Source organism: Limulus polyphemus, unplaced genomic scaffold (genome assembly GCF_000517525.1).
Source record: "Limulus polyphemus unplaced genomic scaffold, Limulus_polyphemus-2.1.2 Scaffold3644, whole genome shotgun sequence".
In the NCBI taxonomy this organism is placed as follows: Eukaryota; Metazoa; Arthropoda; class Merostomata; order Xiphosura; family Limulidae; genus Limulus; species Limulus polyphemus.
In genome coordinates, this window is record NW_013669254.1 from 8,442 (window position 1) to 29,223 (window position 20,782).

The 20,782-nt window shown below is 34.0% G+C and overlaps 1 protein-coding gene across 3 annotated transcripts in view; it reads right to left on the reverse strand.

Moving 5' to 3' along the window:
- The window catches only part of LOC106469756 (coiled-coil domain-containing protein 42 homolog), a 23,431-nt gene extending 7,229 nt beyond the window's left edge, over window positions 1-16,202 (reverse strand). The window contains exons 1-3 of one of the 3 annotated variants that reach the window (XM_022398314.1): window positions 16,118-16,202; window positions 8,743-8,848; window positions 7,287-7,391 (exon numbers count right to left, since the gene is read on the reverse strand). In XM_022398314.1, the coding sequence (XP_022254022.1) occupies window positions 7,287-7,391; window positions 8,743-8,848; window positions 16,118-16,149 (243 nt within the window). In that variant the 5' untranslated portion in view covers window positions 16,150-16,202. Of the gene's footprint in view, window positions 1-7,286; window positions 7,392-8,742; window positions 8,849-15,387; window positions 15,712-16,117 lie in introns of those variants that run through there. The other 2 variants (XM_022398315.1, XM_022398313.1) reach the window with 2 other exon arrangements.
- Between the last annotated feature and the right edge of the window lie 4,580 nt (window positions 16,203-20,782).

Below are 20,782 nucleotides of genomic sequence, written 5' to 3' on the forward strand. Positions count from 1 at the left end.
CAAATGTCACACCTGAACGCTCACATCCTTTTAATTATGTTTGAAATTATGAACATTGCTCAACATCATGAAAATTAAACCTTATTTTCAATAAGCAATCCTGAAAAATATTTGGGGGTGCTTAACTTTTTTCCAGGTGTATACTAGAATGAGATAGGATAAGGAAGCATGACCACCACATGTGTGAGGATTTATAATGATTGGTCCAGCTCCAATCCAAACCACTCATTTGGAAATGATATCTAAGTGATGGTGGGATGAGGGATCCCAATCGAAGGGGGGGAAATGCAATGTAATGTATCTACTCGAAAGCAGCATCATCCTCTGGATAGGACCACACAGAAGATGGAGCACAACATCAACCTCTAGGTCCCACTGCACAGAAGTGGATTGCCACAGTAAAAGATATTTAACTTCATCTTCTGGATTAAATTGCACAGAAGCTGGGTGCAGCATCAGCCTCCGGGATCCACAGCACAGAGGTGGAGCATATTTGTGAAATATGTGCAATATCATCTCCCAGATAAGACCACACAGAAGCTGGACTACAACACCATCCATTGGGTCCCACTGTGCTCAAGTGGATCACCTCTATAAAATATATGCAATCTCACCCTCTGGATAGAACCACACAGTAATTGGGTGCAACATCAACCTTTGGGACCCACCACACAGAGGTGGAGTGCATGATATCAGGATTAAATGCCATACACACTGGCAGAACACCACCTCCCTACTCTCTACTGAAGTGAAAAGATCACATTCAGAAGAACTCCTCCATGGTCCACCACCCCAGCAGCTCGCAACTGGAAAGTGGCCAGGACTCTCATACTCCACTAGCAGAACAAGGGGGACAAAATGTGTTGGAGACTCTGGAGGAATGCTGACACCAGAGACAGTGCAATGGGTGACCATAAAATCCTTATTTTGAAAAGCAGACTGCCATTGATTTATTCAATTGAAGGGATGGACAGCTATCCTTTTCTGCTTTACCCATGTAAGTCCATGGGTTGGTACAGTCCAGAATGAGTATATTAATGAAGTGGAAACCTACTAGCAATCTTGTGGAACACCTCATCTGAACAGTGTGCATTATTGGCCATGGGTATACATCGAGATTTTGGGTATCAGCTACTGCCCGAAGACAACTTTGGTGGGACATCCCATAGAACCCTCACCAAGCTACCCTGTTCAATATGGTTCATCACTAGGGCCCAACCCCTTTAGAGTTGGAGTGACAGGAGTAGCCAGGAGTAACCCATGCAACATTAACCCTGAATAGGAATGCACAGAGGTAGGAGTGCAGGTATCCAGTTCAGGACCTCACAACATCAACCCTTGACAGAGTTAGTAGACAGGAGACAATGTACCCCGGTATGGCTTTTTGATGGTTATACAGTGCAGAATTTGAGAGATAGGTAGTATACCTGGACAGGCAATGCTCACCACTGAGTAGGATTCAAGGAAAAATAAGATATAGAAAAGATAACCTACCAAGTCACAGCTGCACCAATGTTTGGAGAATGGCGACAGGCACAAGGAAATACTCCAATGAGGAAGAAACGACATCCTGAAGCAAGTAGTGGGAGATCAATGTATGAGGTGTAGTCCACATGCCTGACTGAAGAATTTCCTCCAATGGATGATGGAGGTGAGATGCCAAGGAAAAGGCTGGTGTCTGATCTGATGCTACAACACCTGGAACAGATTGTGGAATGAATGAAACAGAGAGGAATACACCAGTCTAATAAGTTGATGAATCCAAGCTCTAAGGGTAGAAGGAGAAACGTCACATACATAGAAAAGTTGCCAGGGAATGAAAAGGTGGGAACAGGAACCATGGAAGGAGGCCATGTGAGAAATGTAGCAATGAAAAGTATGAAGGGAACATAGAAGCCTGTCTGGATAAGACCAGAAATAAAGGTAGGAAACGGAGGGAAGAGCAACTGGCAAGAAGGAAGAATGTCCCTTAAGAGTTGTCGAATTTTAGGGTAGAAAATACTGATCCAGATAAAGGAGAACATATGTGGAATGGAACAGAGTACATGAAATGCCAATGGCAAATATATCAGACTGACGACATCAACAGGTTAAAAGGAGTAGGAAATAAGTCTTAAGGAACAGGTGAGACAGGGAATATAAAGATAAAATTTCAAAAGGAGGGAGTGTAAGGGAGTGAAGTACAAAATTAACATTCCAATTGGGAAGAACCACCCAACGAGGAGGTCGTCAAATCCAGAAAGAATGCAATACAAGACAATGGGAGAGGAAAACACCATACAGTAACTAGAAATGAGGTAAATGAGGAATAATAGGTCGAGAAAGGGAACATCTTCGACTTAAAGACCAACAGCAAAATACTTACATTGATAGACTACAAGGGAGAGAGGACGAATGGTCCATGTTAAAATGGAAGCAACACACTCTGACAAACTGGATCTCCTTGCATGGGACCAGACAAATGCCAGGCATGAATGAAGTTCGAGGGTGTGAAGGGCAAGATGAAGTACCGGGGACCAAGGTTGATTGAGGAGGGATGGGTTGAGAGGAAGAGCTAATAAGAGTAGTTTGGAATTGAAGGAGATCAGGAAACCAAGATTGCACTGGCCAGTAGCAAACTAACAGAAGGACCTGACACAGAGTGGAATGGATGACCACAATCACCCTGGGAAGGAGATGGATAGGAGCATAGACATAAAGGTACTGACTGGTCCAGTCCTGACTGAAAACATCCACTGCCAGAGCCTGAGGAACCAGAGACCAAAAAAGAGGTAACTTGTGTTGTTGAAAAAAGTGGCAAAAACATCCAGATGAGGAGTGCCCCACTGATTGCAGAGCCAACCTGAGGGTCAAGGGACTATTCTGTTGGATAAAATTGATCAGGTCAGGAAAGACAATCAGTCATGAGGTTGAAAGCACCTAGAATATGACATGTAATTGGATGTATCCATTGTATGTGGGCCCAATAAAGCAGTTCTTGTGTTTGACCACAAAGAGAATGGTAAAGAGTGCCACAATAGTGATTGATATAGTCGACAACTGTGGAATTGTCTGTGTTGATCATGACAAGTTTGTTCTGTTCAACAGGATGAAAATGAACCAAAGCATGTCATTCTGCCAGAAGCTCCAAAATGTTGATATGGTATGACATTCTGCTCTGAGACCATTGACCGGAAGTCACCCACTGATTGACCCATGCCTCCCAATCATAGGGAGAAGCACCTGTGAACAGATGTAAATCTGGATGAAGAGGAGAAAGCAGTACCCCATCATCATATTGTCTTTTTTCAACCACCAATGGAAATCGTAAGGGAAGGAGGAATGCTAATTGGAATTCCAAGAGATCCCGAGCAAGATTCCATTAAGTGCACAAAATCCATTGAAGAGAATGCATGTGTATGTGACCCACGGGGATAAGGGCTTCCATAGAAGCCCAAGTTCCCAAAAGTGATAGAACCTTGCATGCAGAAAGAGAGGGCATGGAGAACTGAAAGCTCCACTGAATAGAGATGAAGTGGAGAAGATGACTGAGGTATGTGTTGAGAAACACACCTAAGTGGACAAGATATTGGGTAGGCATCAGGAAAGACTTCTCCAACTTTAGAATCTAATCAACATGAGCTGCTTCTGTCAATAGCAAACGAGTATGTTGATAAGACTCCAGTTCATAGTGAGCTAACAAGAGCCAGTCATCTATGTAGTGATGGAAGCACAACCCTTGAGCATGCATATGTCAAGCAAAGACATATGGTGCTGTAGCAAGCCTGAAAGACATGGTGCAAAACTGATACACAATTCCATAGTGGACAAACCGAAGTTAGCATTGTGATGGATGAGAAATCAAAATATGTAGATAAGCATTCAAAACGTCCACCTAGGTCATCCACAAACCTGGAGAAAAAGCCCACCAAAGTGTGAGAAAGGATTCCATGGTAAAGCGGGAAGATCAAGAGACTGGTTGAGGTGGGACAGATCAATCACAAGATGAGAAAAAGCCTGGAGTAAAAGCCCAAAAAAGGCTGGCTAGCTACCTGGAAGCAGGATCCTGAGGTAATGGGAAGGATATAAATTCAAGAGACAATGGAGGAGGGGAAAGTATATGGATTAAAAAGTCTGTTCGACAAAACCTGGATCACCCATGGATCAGGAATGAATTATCGCCATAAGTGAACAAAATTGGCCAAACGTGTTACCATTGGACTGGAAACCACCTGGTAGTCACCAAAACTGCTGGCGATGATAAACCCAACATCAAGAATATGACAAAATGTCATACCCATAGTGGTAGAAATAGGCAAAGGATGGGAGGGAGCAGGATGGAAAATGGGTATGGGAGATGGCATGATAGCAAAGTGAGACAAACTAGCAACCAAAGAAGAAAGAGTTGAGTTTTGTCTCACAGATTCCACACATGATTCCCAAGACTCGGGAATATTGCCAAAGACAGACCTATGGAGAAAAGGAGCTCTCTGCAGGTCCAGAAGATATGAGGAAGGGAGACAAACCTGTGACAAGATAGCATCCCTACCAAGGAGATAACAACATGTGTGAAGGGATAGGGAAGAGGAAGACAATTTCACCAATGTGGAGGTAATGAGGAAATGGGGATCATCTGAAAAACCCCTCAGAGGATTGATGGTGTGACTCAGAAAGTAGGTGTATGGAATACAAGTACCATAGGAGGGCTGTAAGGGTAGGACATAGTCATGAAAACTGGGCTTGAGAAAAACGAATAGAATTATTAGGGTCAGCCCCCACATTGGGAAAAGTGACTTCAGCTGCTGGGAATTGATTAAAGGTTAGTCAGCCTGATGATAAGTCAAAGCATAATGATCAGAAGACTTTGGTGGATGATGCATGCTAGCTCCAGCCCTAAACTGAGAAACAAAATATTCAGCATGTATCCTGATGTCAGGTGAAAGTAGGGAAAACAAGGTACTCTAATGACAGTGTGTCATGTAACAACGAAGCAACAGGATCATGAAACTGGGGAAAAAGAAATAAAATGGCACACACCTGAGAAATCATGTCCAAAAAGGCTGTACATAATACTCGTTGTCACGAACAGAATCGGATGATACAGAACGAACCCAAACACACTGTTTGGAGAAGATGATCGATTCATATAAAGATCAATCTACCGACAAATGATGGGTGAAAAATCTTCAGCCGAGAACACCTGACTTAAAGCCTGTGTAATAACATTCGAAGTAGATCAGAAGTCATAACATAAACTTCAGAATTCATAGTTGGCTGTGAATAATTTAAAAAGAAAGAAAGGTAAGTTTTTGTGACTAAAAAATCTATAGAGAACCAAATGCAGCAAAATAATATGTGTTATAGCACTACTTCACAAAAAACAAGAAAATAATGTGTGAAAAGAGCACAGTTGAAAATGTATGCACTAAACAACTGCCTAACAAGAAGTTATAGTTCAGTACAATCGAATACAGGGAGTCAAATGCGTTAGGAGGGTATGTTTCACTGCTATTGGTGGAGAGTTGTCACATGATGATTTACATGCAAAAACACAGTGAACCACGTTAGTTGTAAGTGGGAGTTCAAGACTTGTGACATGCGAAAAAAGTTTTGCATATAGAGGGCAAAAATGAGTGAGAATAACTATATGTGTGAGAGAATGTAAGATATTGTATTGTACTTTACCTTTGGTGAAAAAGAAATGAAATCTTCAACACATATATATAATCATTAAATAGTTGGTCTGCTGTATCATATCAAATAATGACTTAGACATAATGTCATAATATTATTCACATACCTAAATTAATTTAGGTTTCTGTAAGGTGAATTAAAAAGGACTCAAAACTCCATAAATATTAGAAACGGTAACGGGAGACATCTCTCCAACTGAGGTCTGCCACCATGCACCCCCATGCCAGAGTTGCAATGTATAATTTAAAAGTTAAAATAAACAGCTAAATGTATACAGAGAGAAGTAACAAGAGTAGAACAGAATTCCACGTATCAGGCTACATCATGTAACAGATGCAGCCACTCAACACTTGAAACTTGTTTCTCTAGTTTAATTGTGATATATGTGAATTATCTTTTGTATAATGTTTAAAAAAGCACAGATCCCAGGAAACCACAGAATCTCTTTCGTGTACAGATCAACTTGAGATGAATTTTTATGTTTAAGTGTCATATAGAATTGTCACAATATATTGAAGCATTTTTGTTAAAATCATCTTCTAAGCTTCTAAAATGAAGATAAATGCTCTTAAGAACAACTATTGTAGTAATAATTATTATTTTAATTGTTATCAGTATAGAATAAAACTAATGACTTTGGACTACAAAAGAAAATTACTTTTTCGCCCATTTGAGAAATTGTTCATCTCTTGAGTACTGGTACTTTATAAAATTCCCATGTGAGATGTAATTTTTTAAATTCTCTACATGAAAGTGAATTTTTTCTGCCCCTCAAAATTAACTCTTTGTCCTCGTATGCACCCCACCCCTCAAATAAAAAACCTTGAAACACCACTGCAACTCAGTATACATGGATGTGACATCTACAAAACTTTAGATACCTCTTTGAAGAAAGCAAGTCAACAATAAACACATTGTATATTGTACAGTGTTAAGTTCAATGGCATCTGACTTATAGTTGAGTTATGACATCATAGTTAGATCTATACTAGTGATTTAAGCCTTGGATGAGAGAGGATTGATCATAATGTAAGTAGTAATTAAAAAAACTATTATTAACGTAATTGTAACATATTATATGATTTGTACATATGATATAATGAGTGATGTATGTAACGTAATGGATGATTGTTTGCTAACAGATGCCTGAATATGAAAGAAACTAATAATACAATATTAGATTGCTTCCTCACAATGCCATCATAGACAACTGTTTCAAGTGTTCTTATAACTGTTTTTCCTCCCTCATCTATCACCAAGACATTTTGGACCTTCATAAGTTCTACACCTGCCTCTGCTAGGACCATCCTTTCTTCTATGCTTGTTTTATATATTTTAAATATTCTTTGATACAATAATGTATTATGTAAAGTTCTGGTGAATTCTGGGGTTATGCATTGTTCTATAGTTTAATCACTTATCGTTTTTCTGCTGTATAACTTCCAAAATAATATATAATATAGTATATGTGCTCTTTTATGTTACAATACTTTGACATGCACATATTCAATAGCACCATAAAACTTATTACTATTACTTACTATATTATATGAATGTGAGAATTCCAGAATTTGAATATTAATCAAATATTGAATTATTTTCCAACTGCTTACCTGGAGAAACTTGTCAAACTTTTTAAACGAATCTTTCAGCTTATTCTCTCTTTCATTCAGCTCATTCTTTTTTTCCCCTAGTTCTTTAGCTTTGATTTTAAATTCCTGTCAAATTCAGAAATATCCAAAATAAAATATAAGACTACTTATGCTAAGTATATATATATATATTATATTATATAGATAATCTGTTCTTGGTAAAGTCAAATTGAAATATTGGGTTTTTATACGGAAACACTATTAAGGATTTCTAACAATATTGTGATAATTTTGTAGTTAACGTGTTTTTTTACTATTTGTTACTTATATAAGTTTGACACAGAAAACTGATGACTAATGATAGCCTGGCATAATACCTATAATTATCATACATTTCTGTGACATAAGTCATAAAATTCTAAAATCGATGAAGTACAAAAAAAAATTAAGTCATTTACAATTTAACAAATCTGATCAGTTAGCTAAATCTGGAGATTCTGTAATGAATATCTATTAGATTCTGATCATTTGTATTAAGGCATAAAACTTAGTATCTTCTTGAAGATACAAACCTGGATAAAAACAAGAGCAATCAGAGAGATTATATACTCTCGCCCCACTGGTCGTTTCTGAGATTGCATACGTTTATGTCAACTTTCGCCTTCAAAAACTCAGAAAATCCTTCACAGATTCCAAAGTGATCAACAATCCAGATTGTTTTTTGTAGTGTGATGAGAAGTCTCAACCTTAATGTGCCAGGAAATTTGGTACAAATCTGATCCCACTTTACAGAGTTATTTACCACAAACTGCCTTATCTTCCTGTTATAAAAAATGCTTGAAAGTGATCCAGAATACAGATCCAGACCAAATTTGGGAAGGACTGTCCCATACTGATTTTCCATCTTGTGTAACACTTTTGTGTACAGTGGTCTATTAGTTTTCGAGATATGCGTGTGGAAAGATAGACAGACAGACACACACACATACAGACCAGATTGCAATTAACCTCTACCTGAAATTCTATTTAATTTTTGACAAATACTTTTTATCTGACTGAACTCTGAGATTTTTGTTTCGTGTGTGTGAGATAAACTATACTAAACACTAAACCATCAATATCTTCATTACAGAATGTAAAATGTGAGATTCTTTGCAGAATAAAAACTTCTCATGCTTCATGTTCTAAAATTTTATATAGTATTAGAATTTGTTTTTCAGAATACAAGCTTAATTTTAAACTACAGTAGTTGATAAGCAGACTTTAATTTTTTTTTAAAAAACAATCATATTCTGTAATACAATTGATTTTGAATTATTAAGAAAATATTTACTTAATAATTATCAAATTATTAATAAAACATCCTAAAAATCTGGAGTATTTTTACAAATAAAGTCTTCTCAACAACTACTATAAATTATTAGAACAACTGCTTTATTTTAGAAATAACACTGTAAGTAAGAACAATATAAATAACCTCTTTATTTTGTTTCAGTAAATCCTCCACTTCTGAAATTTCTCTCTTTTTCTCTAGAAGCTTTGTTGCATTTGTAAGGTACTTATCACCACATTCTGGATATTTTCTAATAATAATAAAAAAACACACAACATTTTAATTCTATATCTAATTATAACATAAAAAAATAATTAAATCCACTAATATTCTGAATATTTTAACTAGCATTCTGTAGAGTGACCACACATAACTGTTTAATCCTATTTAATTATAATACAAAAAAATAAACCCACCACTTCCATTAAAATGAAAGATGTTATAATACCAGCATTTTTAGTAGGTATGTAACGTATGAAATTGGAAAGATTAGTGGGTAGGTTTTACAAAGAATGTGCATGACCAAACCTCAATTTACCAAAGATTTGTAATAATTTCTGTAAACATGGGGATAGAAATAATGAAATAAAATTACATTCACCCGAGGGAAAGCTATCAGGAAGATTACATTCTCTCATGAATTGTTTTTGTATTTAATCCATGCAATATGTTCACTTCACTGGTCATAACTAAAGGAATATGGATGGACCATGCATTCCTGATTGGGAAAGCCAACTAAAATGATGAAATACCTCAAGCAAATTAAAATTCCTTGGGAATGTAGGAATGTAATATTTAGATCCGTGAAACATAGCAGGTCGTCCAAAAACATGGTGTGACATGTGTTACTGACTGACTTGCATAGAAACAAATTAGATCCTGTTCATACAATTGTTCATGTTTAATGCCTTGTCATTTTCATCTCTTTAAAATTGCATCTAAGTTCTATTCTTAAAATTTTTTTTTTCTCTTCACTGTAAAGTTAATGTTCGGGAGTGCCTATTAGTTGGTCTCAGTCTTCAATTCCAGTTCAGTACCTAAAAGTTGGTCTTTCGGTCTCAGTCCGAAGAACAAAGATGTATTTTGTCATCAAATATGAACTATTTTCAATGAAAATCAGTATAATTATTGTGTATTTATGAATACAACATGTGATTTTCATTAGAAAACAATGTCAGAATTTATTTATATGTATATAAATAAATATTATATCCAATATAATTATACCCTGGTTGATTTGGGTACTCTGATTTTAAATGATTAAAAATAAACATGCCAAACACATGTAAGTAAAATTGGAAATTATTCTTTGACTTCTTCTTGTTTTATTATGAACCAAGACTGATTAGTACCAACAGTCATTCCAGTCTTTGTTGATTACAAGTACTTACTTCAAAATATTTTTCAACAACCTCTAACTTAGCAAACAATATTTCATATATTAATGTTTAAAAGTACAAAAGTCATTCAAAATATGTCTTTATTGAAAAAAAAAACAACCTGGGTACTCATTGTTTTGTTTAACAAAACAAAGACTGACTTTTAAGACCTCAACTAGAACTGAAGATCATGACTGACTGATAGGCACTCCCTTATTGTTCAGTGCAATAAAACTGACAACTCTAACCTTAAACACAAAACTTGTATATATGTTTTAACCTATTCTGCATTTTGGGAAGCAGAATATTTTGTAATTTAAAATAAATATTCCTTAACTTGTAGTATTCAACCACTTATCTCACTGTCATATAGTATATATTTTATAACTACCAAACTTAAAAATGTTTACAAGTTCTAATATGGAACACTCTGAACCCATTCAAGGTGATGTGCTAATATCATCCTCTGTAGTATCATTCTCATGTAGAGAGAGAGAAGTGTTCTATGACTGTAACATTCAACAGAAATATTTTCAGATTTAACACGACATACCTTAATACTAAAAGGTTAAAAATTCAAGGTACTTGTGTAAATATAATTAAAATACACAAACAACCAACGATTTTAGTACACAATTAAAAACTTTATTCTAAGACCACTCAAAAGTCTTAAAACAGATACTATATGTTTTGACATCAAATCATGACATCCTTGGGAATATGAAAACAAAATTTGTGCAAGCATATATACAAAGAGCCATTGGTCATGTGACTACTTAGTTTACATACTGAATTTAAAGAACATCATGCCATTTGCATACTTTCTGATTTTCTAACCCTTCATCTTTATATCAGATATGACCAATAGAAACATCATACTGTAATTCCAATTAAAAATATATCTGAACTAACAACAGAAGAAAAATTGCATAAACAATAAACAAACCCATAATAAAGTACAGAATAGAACTCCCAACATCACAGATAAAAACATCAAGATTATTTTCTTACATAACAGTATTTGAGTTGATTTCCATGAAGGTGGTAATTATAGTTTAAATTAAGGAAGCTCTCATTCATTACCTTACAGTTGACATAATTAAATGTTATCTGCTACTTACTTGCCCAATTCACCATATGATCTAAATCCTTTTGTAAAAAACAACATCCTTTTCATAGCCAATTACATCCAAAACTTTAATATCATCAGCAAACTCTACCAACTTGTTGACCATTCCCTTATCAATATCATTAATATATATATATCAAAAATAATTGAGGGTCCCAGTTGCAACTTGAATCCAGTTTCACTGAACTCCATTTATTATAACCCTTTGCTTTAACCAACCTTAATTCATTGAACTGACTCATCCCACACACGTACAGAGCTAATTTCCTATATTAGTCTTTTGTGTAACAATTTGTTGAAAGCATTTTGAAAATCCAGCATATACCAAACCTGCACCAACATAAGCAGTGAGATCTTTGAATAACATCAAAAGATTAATGAAGCACAATTTTCGATGTGTGAAATCATGCCGGATGTCGAAAAAAAATATAAACTTTGATAGATGGTTTTGCTTTTTTTTTAAAAAATCAATCCCTCCAAATTACAAACTTTTTACCACTATAGAAGTAAGTCTAACTGGGCTATAATTTCCTGGATAATGGTTATCATCTTCCTTAAAAATATGTGTAACATTAGCAAGCTTCCAGTCTTCTAGCACCTGCCAACTACTCATAGACTTGCAAAAAATTTAGAAAGGGCTTGCTCATGTAATCCTTAACTCTTTTAATATCACTAGAAAAATATTACTTGGCCCGAGGAGCTTTACCAGTTTTAAATTTCCAAATTTTTCTTTAACAGTTTTATGGCTAATAGTAAATTTATGTAGATCAGTTGCATAATTACAAAAGATACCCCCCCCCCACACACACACACATAAAAAGCAATGGGGCTCTATACATTCATACCTCTTGTTGACAGTTCTTAAGTTTGTCAGGGCCTTTGGGTCCCCTTTTGCCTTGGGTCCCTCTGCAATTGTGGGGTCTGTGGGAGCATACTTATGCTACTGATGTACATCTATCATATTTACCGCAAGTAATGTCTCAGGATCTGGATTGGTACTGTTCACATCTTCTCTAGCAGAGACTGAAGAAAAAAAAAAGTTTAGCAGCTCAACCATCACATAACCAACTCTTCCTTCAGCATTCCTCAATAGCCCATTCTCATTTTAACCTTATGCTTACCTTTAATGCATTTAAAAAAATTTTTACTGTTAGGTTTAAAATTTTCAGCTAATCGTTTTCATACGTATTTTTTTAATTTTGTAATATCCTTTTTTTAACCAACTCTGGATTTTCTCTAATCCTCCAAGTTTTCCATCTTAGTAGTTAACTTAAACCTGTTAAATTTGTGATGCCTATCTTTAATTTTCTTCCTAATACTTTCACTTAGACATCTTGGTCAATTAATGTTTCTTGCTGTCACCATTTTTTTCCCTCTATGGAACATGCTTATCTTGAATATTTAACAACTTAAGCATATCCATTTAACTCAGTATCCCAATGGACCAGAATCAATTCATGTCTTGTTCTCTCAACATTAGTCTTCCCACAACTTAACTGGGGTCAAAATATTACTAACTGTTCTTGATATCTATATGTTATACCACCTCAAACATAATTGTACAATAATCACTTGTACCTAGATGCTCCCTACTTGCACCCCCTCGATCATATCTACATTGGGGTCAATACTAAATCTAAAATAGCATCCTCCCACATAGGTTCCATAACCATATGATGAAAAAGAACCTAACTTATTCATCATTATGTATCAAAGCTTTCCAATCAACATACATCAAAAATTAAAATTCCCCCATTATTAAAAGATCATTAGCTACTGCATTATTGATATCATTACAAAGATTCTTATTAATTTTTTAGATGATCAAATATTCCTAACTTGTTAGCTACAGAGTTCAATTATGATTGAAGTTTTGTCATTTTCAGACTGATTAATCTCGAAAGAATTGATAGGCATTCTGTGAAAGTTGCATCTTTGTTTGCTACATTCTTCAGCCTGCTGATTATGTGTTTTGTTTTTTCTTTTAATTTTTATTTAAATAAAATTTACTTTATAATTTTAGTATTCTGCAATCGTCCTTCCACTAGTATGATCAACAATTTTCCTTTTTGCTTTATCGGAAATAAAGTGTTTTATTTTTATTTTAGCTTCAACAAATCATTACACCTGTCCTTTTGCATATTCAGTCTTCAAATGTATTGTTGTTGACTTGTTGTGGAAAACATGTAACTGACTACTAAGTATATTCTTGAATTAGCACAAACTCTTGAATTATTTCATGAGTTTACATTATAATAAATGTCAATTGAAAATGTGCATTTTTTTTTCTGTAAGTGGAGAATAGGAAAATATTCCAAAGTTTAAATTACAAATGCTGCATCTGAGTTATACAGTTGGAAAATTAAGTCTAATACCGTGAAAACTTCAAAAAATTTCGTTGGCTACTTTAATACCAGTTACTACCAACATTGCTCGTTGTATACAGTTTCTTCATTTTTTGATTATGAAAATAAAAAATGAAATGCAACATTTAAATCTTAAGTTAGATGAATGGCCCAATTAATACCCTTCATATTTCAAGGTATGATTCAAATGCTTATACTTTTAAACAGCATATCATTTAATATCCAGTTGGAAGAAATTGCTTGTATAAACTTTAATTACAAATATCAAAGTTAATTTTAATCACAAATTTCATGAGAACATTTTACTACAAAACTACAATCTATGTAATTTATAAAAGCAACTGTAAATATTTCTCATTTATAACAAAACACTGCATTTAGTATGTATTCAAAACAACAACCTTTATGCAATTACTTACTAACTGAATTAAATATCCTAAAGAGGTTGAAACATTGTTACTTGTTTTGTGTTTTAAACAAAAGTTATTAAACCCAGATCAGCCGTCTCTAATATATACATATATATAGTTTTGAATTGATTTAATTAAATTTGCTAGATGCTACTGATAAAAATCTGTATCACTGGTGAAAGTTGCTCACCAATTTAATATTTGGTGCCCTATACAAGTCAGTACTTGAGCCATTTCTTCGGTTTGATATGTATCAGTTTTACTAATACAAGTTTTATTTCTTGCAATTTTGCTAATCATAAATTATTTTTGAAGCTTAGATAATACTTAGCTTTAAAATATATTAAGAATGGAAACATTTAATTTAAATTGTTAAATGCTTAACTGACTAAATTTTCAACTCAAATTTTTATCCTTAAATTTAAATTAACATTTCTTCACTGCAATCTCTTTTAAAACTTTGTATGTGTGAAAATGAAAAGTAAAACAGTTAGTAAAATTCACTGTATTTGTAATAATCTGTTTTCTGTGTTGCTAACATCGAAATGAGTTACGTATGACAAAATTATGATTGTGATATACAAATTTCAACACATTTGGATAGCATAACAATAATATACTGAAAACTGTGTACCATGCTTAAATGCTTATTGATATTAGCTTTTTAACAAATGACTAATACCACTCATATACTTAACAGTTACTTTATTTTAGTGATAAACATCTTAAATCATCATAATAGGCTAATATCAAAGAAATCTTACCAAACAAGAATTATAAATAAAGATTATAATGAAGTCATTCTTTTTCAGTACGTGTTTAAAAATACACTTTGCTACAGAACAAAATCACACTAACTTTATTAGGTCTTGGCAAATTCTGCAACTCCAACTGTGTTGCTGAAGTTCTTGTTTTATAAGCAGTGTATATGTATTACATCAAACTTATAAACGGTTTTAACATGCTATCCAATGACTCTTTTTTAATGTTATTATCTTATTTTTCACTACTTATATTCATCTAGAAACATTGTTAATAAAGACTCAATGTTCAACCTTTTCTTTATTTCTTTCAAAAGGAAAATCTGATCAGTTATTTTAAAATCAAACATTATATCAAGGAACTTTCTCATTTATAAAAAATTATTATCTTTTTTATCACATTTAAATGAAATTTTGTAATTAATGCAAATCTGGGCTATGTCTTTAAAACAAAACAGTATTTAAAAAAGGTTGAACGCCATACATAAATAAAATTCATGTCATTGTCATATAATTAATAACTTTTAGCCTTATTACAGCAAAGTGACATGTCAAGCTTATAAGTTATAGTCATACTAGGTTTTCGTTCAGTGCTTTTATTTTTAACGTTTTTAAAAAACACTAACAAATTTAGATTACCTTGACTTAAGCTTAACTAACAATAACAGTAATACATAGTGACACTCGGTCTAAGACTAAGAGTTAAGTTATAATTTCTATACGGTTAACAAAACGTTCGCTTACACATTTAACTTTTTCTCAAACTTTGCCTTTATATAGTCTTCTAACCCAAAATCCATTTCGATTTTGTACCTTCAAACTATTTTTTTTTTCAGACTAACCTGTTCCTAATTGCTTATAAATCACATTGGTAAGTCTAGGCTTGTGTTATGATACAAAGTTCGTCTGCAACAGTGGTAAGTGTAAACATTGCGTATCTTAGCAACTAAATCTTAATTATTATTCGATATGGTATGGTGAGCAGACGAGTGGTGCCTATATGGAAAATAAAGACAATTTGTTCAACACATTTGTATTCTGTGCCGCTGCTCTTATTTGTTTTACCATAATTTTGGTGATGCAACAAACAGGCTTATTAGTTTGGCTAAAGCTAGTTTCTTTTAAGTTAATTTATATGAAAGAGAAGTCCGTCGGTGAGTGAAAGGTAGATATCACCGCATCTATAGAACTTGTCACTCACTGCCTGTGAAATGCGTGATCAGCCCTTCTGGACTTGTTGGCACAGTACTACCGGTATTACAAGGGTTGCTACAATTAATTAGTATTACTAAGTGCTATTAGTAATACTAGTACTACCACGTTTATGTGTACAGTTGGTGTGCACCGACTGTAACATTAATCAATTAATGTACTTTGTGCTATCTACAAATGTTGTAAAGATTAACAAGTATTTGAGTACATATTTCAGTAACAAAGAACAAACACAAATTTACAAAAATATGAAAATGATTACCCCGAATAGTTTCGACGTACCACGTGCGTCATTTCGATGAATTGTAAAATTATTAGTGTATTATTGTAAAACAATTATGTTTTGCCAGATGTTTCGACCATATTTTTTGGGTATCATCGGGCAGAATGAAAGTAGACGAGACAACGGTATTTATATATCAAAGCATTCTACGCAAATGAAACAATACCAATCAACACATGTATATACATATACACACTATACATAAGGTAAGGGTTCAACATAATCATAAAACAATATGGAAAATATATTGCTGATAAATATATACATGTCCAGGAGCGTCGATAGCCAGCCCAGGCCCGGGGGTCAGTAATATCATCGGGCTTCCCATTCATTCTATTTATTAACTTTTGCTGATTGTTCATAAAATAAATTTAGTTGACAAATTTCTTCATGAATCCGTGAAAAAGCAGTAGCCATTTTAGCTCATTAAGTAGTGTGCTTTTTCTAGTGAGCTTTAGAATATCCCACTGCACGCCCCTCAACAGACTCCGGGGCAGCTGCCCCTTCCCATCCCCTCTCGTCAGCACTGTAAATGTCTATCAAATGTTAATTAAAGTTCAACTGGAGAACTGAAAACCTCTGTGTTGAATTAGTTCCATCGACTCTTTTACACCCAGTTCAGTATAATTATTCAATAATTATAATCAATTCGGTTTCATCCCATGGTTTGTTTGTTTGTAGTTAAGAACAAAGCTATGTGCTCTACCCACCACGGGTATCGAAACCCGGTAAAAAACACAATTTGGACTGAATAATTAACTTCTTTTAATTAACAGTAACTTACATACAGGAATTGCTTACATAACAATTACGAAAATTAGTTTTTACTATGATAAAATCATTATTTTAGAATCAGTTTTTCTTTAACATGAAATCAGCGTTGATAAGCATTTTATTGTAAGATATTGTTACGACAGCGGGGGTCACGTGACTCTACTAACACGTCATATTCTCGAACGTTCACGTCCCTTCCTGAAGTTTCGAGAGGTTACTGGATATGCGGTATTCTTGTATATATAAGACCGGTAACAATTCAATGTAATTGAACTGCAGACAGAGATAGAGACGTACTGTTGAGTCGAGAACGTGAGTCGTTCGTTGTGAATTAAAGCGTTTGTTATAGCGTGACTGTGCAAATTAAGTGTATTGCAAAGTTGTATTCAGAAAGAATAAACCAGTTTTATTTAAGAAAGGACTTGTATCGGTAAAGTTTCTTCGGAAAGAATTTTTACGGAAAATTAACTAACGACCAGAGAGTGGGACAGAAAAAAAAAAAGAAGATGGAAACGAGAGGCAGCAAATCAAACTACAGCTTAGAAGATTTGATGGCAGCAATACAAGAACAAGAAAAGAAACAAGAAGAGAGACAACAGCAGTTGCAAGAAACGTTTTATCAAGTACAACTATTACGATTACACCTGTAATTCAAGATGTTCGAGGAGTGTTTTAAATTTAAAGCTGAAGTTTGGACATATATTACAATAAAAAGTATTCAATTAAATATAATATGAGTATATAATTTTATATTTATTAAGCTTTCAAGATAAATCGTTAGTTAAACTGGTATTATTTCTCACTTTAAGGTACATAGATTACTTATAAACTCTTTACATTACTGTAAACTTGAGTTAATATTATACATGATGCGAACGTAAAACATTTAAATTATTTCTGTTTTTAAAAACAATAGCTTCTACATGTTCAAAAGTCAATCAAGATTAAGATATTTTACAGTTTTCACTAAAAATACTTCGAAAATATTAAACTTTTTGTCTAAGTCGTGGTCATTACAATGGTTTAAAATCAGACAGTTTGTCAGACTTAAAAAAATATTATATATATGTGTGTGTCAGATTTTAAAATATGTATATATAAGTTCTTCTTTTTGCCAATTGTCAAAATAAATGGCTTTTACTACGTTGTTGTTGGACTTAGGATTCTTCTTGCAGGTGGCTGTGACTCGTTAGCGATAAATTCAACGATAAATAAACAGCACACACTTTACTTGTTTTCAAGTTAAACATATGTACAACAAGGTCTTCACACTATAGATATTACAGGCATATCATAAACACTATTTATATATATTTATCTTCTTATTGTTAAAAGTCCACTTAGGCCTATTCAATTACTTTAGAATTTCAGTTGACAAGTCGAACTATCTTCTCTATATTACTATCGTACTAGTATTCTGTGTGGGATTCTCTTACAGTTGTGGCGCAGGTTACCGTAATTCGTTTGGTCTTCTTTCTTCTGAAGATCCTCTGTTCCTTTTGTCAAAGTGTACCCAGGCTGATTCAATTACTTTAGAACCACGCTTTCACGGAATAAAATTATCCTTCTTATCTTTTTTTTATACTGTTAGTTTCACTCTAACGTTAGGCCTATCACCTTTGCGGTAAACTTCACACAACTATATTCTATTTTGCTATTATCTGTCTATTGATGCATGTCTGCTGCTTCCCGCTCGTCTCACGCTATTTTTATCTTTATTACATAGTCGTCTGGCCACTTTCTATATTCTCGACACCAATTAGTTATTAACAAAACCTTCTGTAGTCGTCTGCTTTTAACACTCATTATAACAAAACTTAAAAATAATAAAGTATTCACTCAGAAATATAAATTAATCACTAATATTTAAACCAAACAGTCTTTCATATCATGACATAAACCTCTCTTCAAGATAAAATATATACAATCTTTTTTTTTTACTATATACAAAGACTGTTCTTAGTTCATATACAAAGTCTGCTCCAACATTTGCAGTTCCTTTATCTGTCTCTCCGAACATAGGGTCTCCAGTAGAGATTCTCTTTAACAGGATCCCTCATCTTCATCTTAACCTTGTGTTGTCTGAGGTCTGTATTTCCCAATCTATTTGTATGCTGACACGGTAGATTTTGTTCCTCTTCCTATCAGTCAGTTTAACACTCATGTTCACGTTCTTGTACATCTCATCTCTACACAGTGCCCTTAAGTAGTAGGTTCTTATCTTCTAACAGAAAGTCGCTGTCTTCTGATTCTGCTTGGGGAACTTGATGGAGGAGGCGTGAGTCGATTGCCAGTAACCATCCTGCAATCAGCACAGATGAGTTCACACAGTAGGCAACTACGTTATGCCTAACTGTTAGTACTAACATTAGACAAGTACTAGTACATACTAGAATAGCTGATGTATACATCATATGCAGGGTACATGACCTAAGTCTTTTTTTCAATGGAGTGAAGACACTCTTGGACAGAGATGACGGATACCTGACCCATCACATTGTAGGCTACATGGTGAAATGTACGCCTATAGGTTACTATAGATAAGGCTAGGCCTAGAATGTGTTGTGCCATTTCATTCTTTGTTAATATTCCCAAGTGAAGGCACAGGCTGAGGTGACATGACCAACCTCATTGTACGCTACATGATGATGGGTATAGGCAAGGCTATGTCAAGAATTTGCTGTGCCATGCCCAACGTCATTCAATTTTGAGTGAAGGTAGCTTTTAAACAGATCATAAGAGAACAATGTATTTTGAACACAGTTTTAAAAAGGGTGAAGAATTTTGATAATCTGGCCATGGAATATTCATGGAAAAGACAGGAATTCTTGTCAAAAAAACTATAGGGACCCAGATTTAATTATCCGTTTTTTAGCTTTTGCTGCGGATCTGAATAAAATAATGAGATAGACACAGTTGATTCGTTTTGCTCTTTTTCTTTATTAGTTATACATTTTGTATGGTTTTGATGAAAAAATGAAACAAAGAAGACGTTTGTTTCACATGGACCATTTGAAAACAAGAAACAATCATGAAAAAATGGCGCAAACGTTCTTTAAAAGAGGTCACTTTTAAAAAAGGACTTCCTCCTTCCTTTCTATTTTAAAAACTCTGGACATGTTTTTTTTTCCTTTTCTTTTACTTAACGTAACATAGCATTTTGAGACAACATGGGACCTATTGGTCCATCTCGGTTGTTCCATCCTCTAAACTAAATGAAAATGATTAAAAAATATATAAACTTTTTAAAGCCAGCCTTTATCATTCATATATTTATCAAACTTTTCTTAAACTCACTTAAATTTACTGCCTCTACAACATCAGTAGGCAACCCATTCCAAAGCCTAACCACCCTGTTAGAAAAATAAAACTGTCTTTGCTGAAGATGACTCCTACTTTGACAAAATTTATATTTGTGTCCCCTAATTATACTATTCTTATTGTTAAATATAAAAAAGATGATGCATCAATACTGTCAATTCCTTTTACAATCTTAAACACCTCAATCAGATCCCCCATAACTCTTCTTTTTTCAAGAGAAAACAATTGGCCTTATCTCTTATTGAATATAGGCTGTGCTTAATAAATACTTGACTAATTTTAGGCCTAAGACAAGTAAACTTAAAGATTTTAGTGTCTGTGATAAGAATGAATTATTTTGTATTATTCAAGAAGCCCTGTATTGAAAGAAGTACTTTTACAATAGATATGCTAATTTGACCGCAAATGTTTGGCGGGTCTCTAATAATAATAGTGGTTTATAAATCAAAATTCAATGCCTTAATGTATGTTTAGAGAGTATTTCCAACCTTTTGATTAATCTCGATTCATGCCAGTTGCAATTAGATGCTCACTTATTAAGTCTGAAAC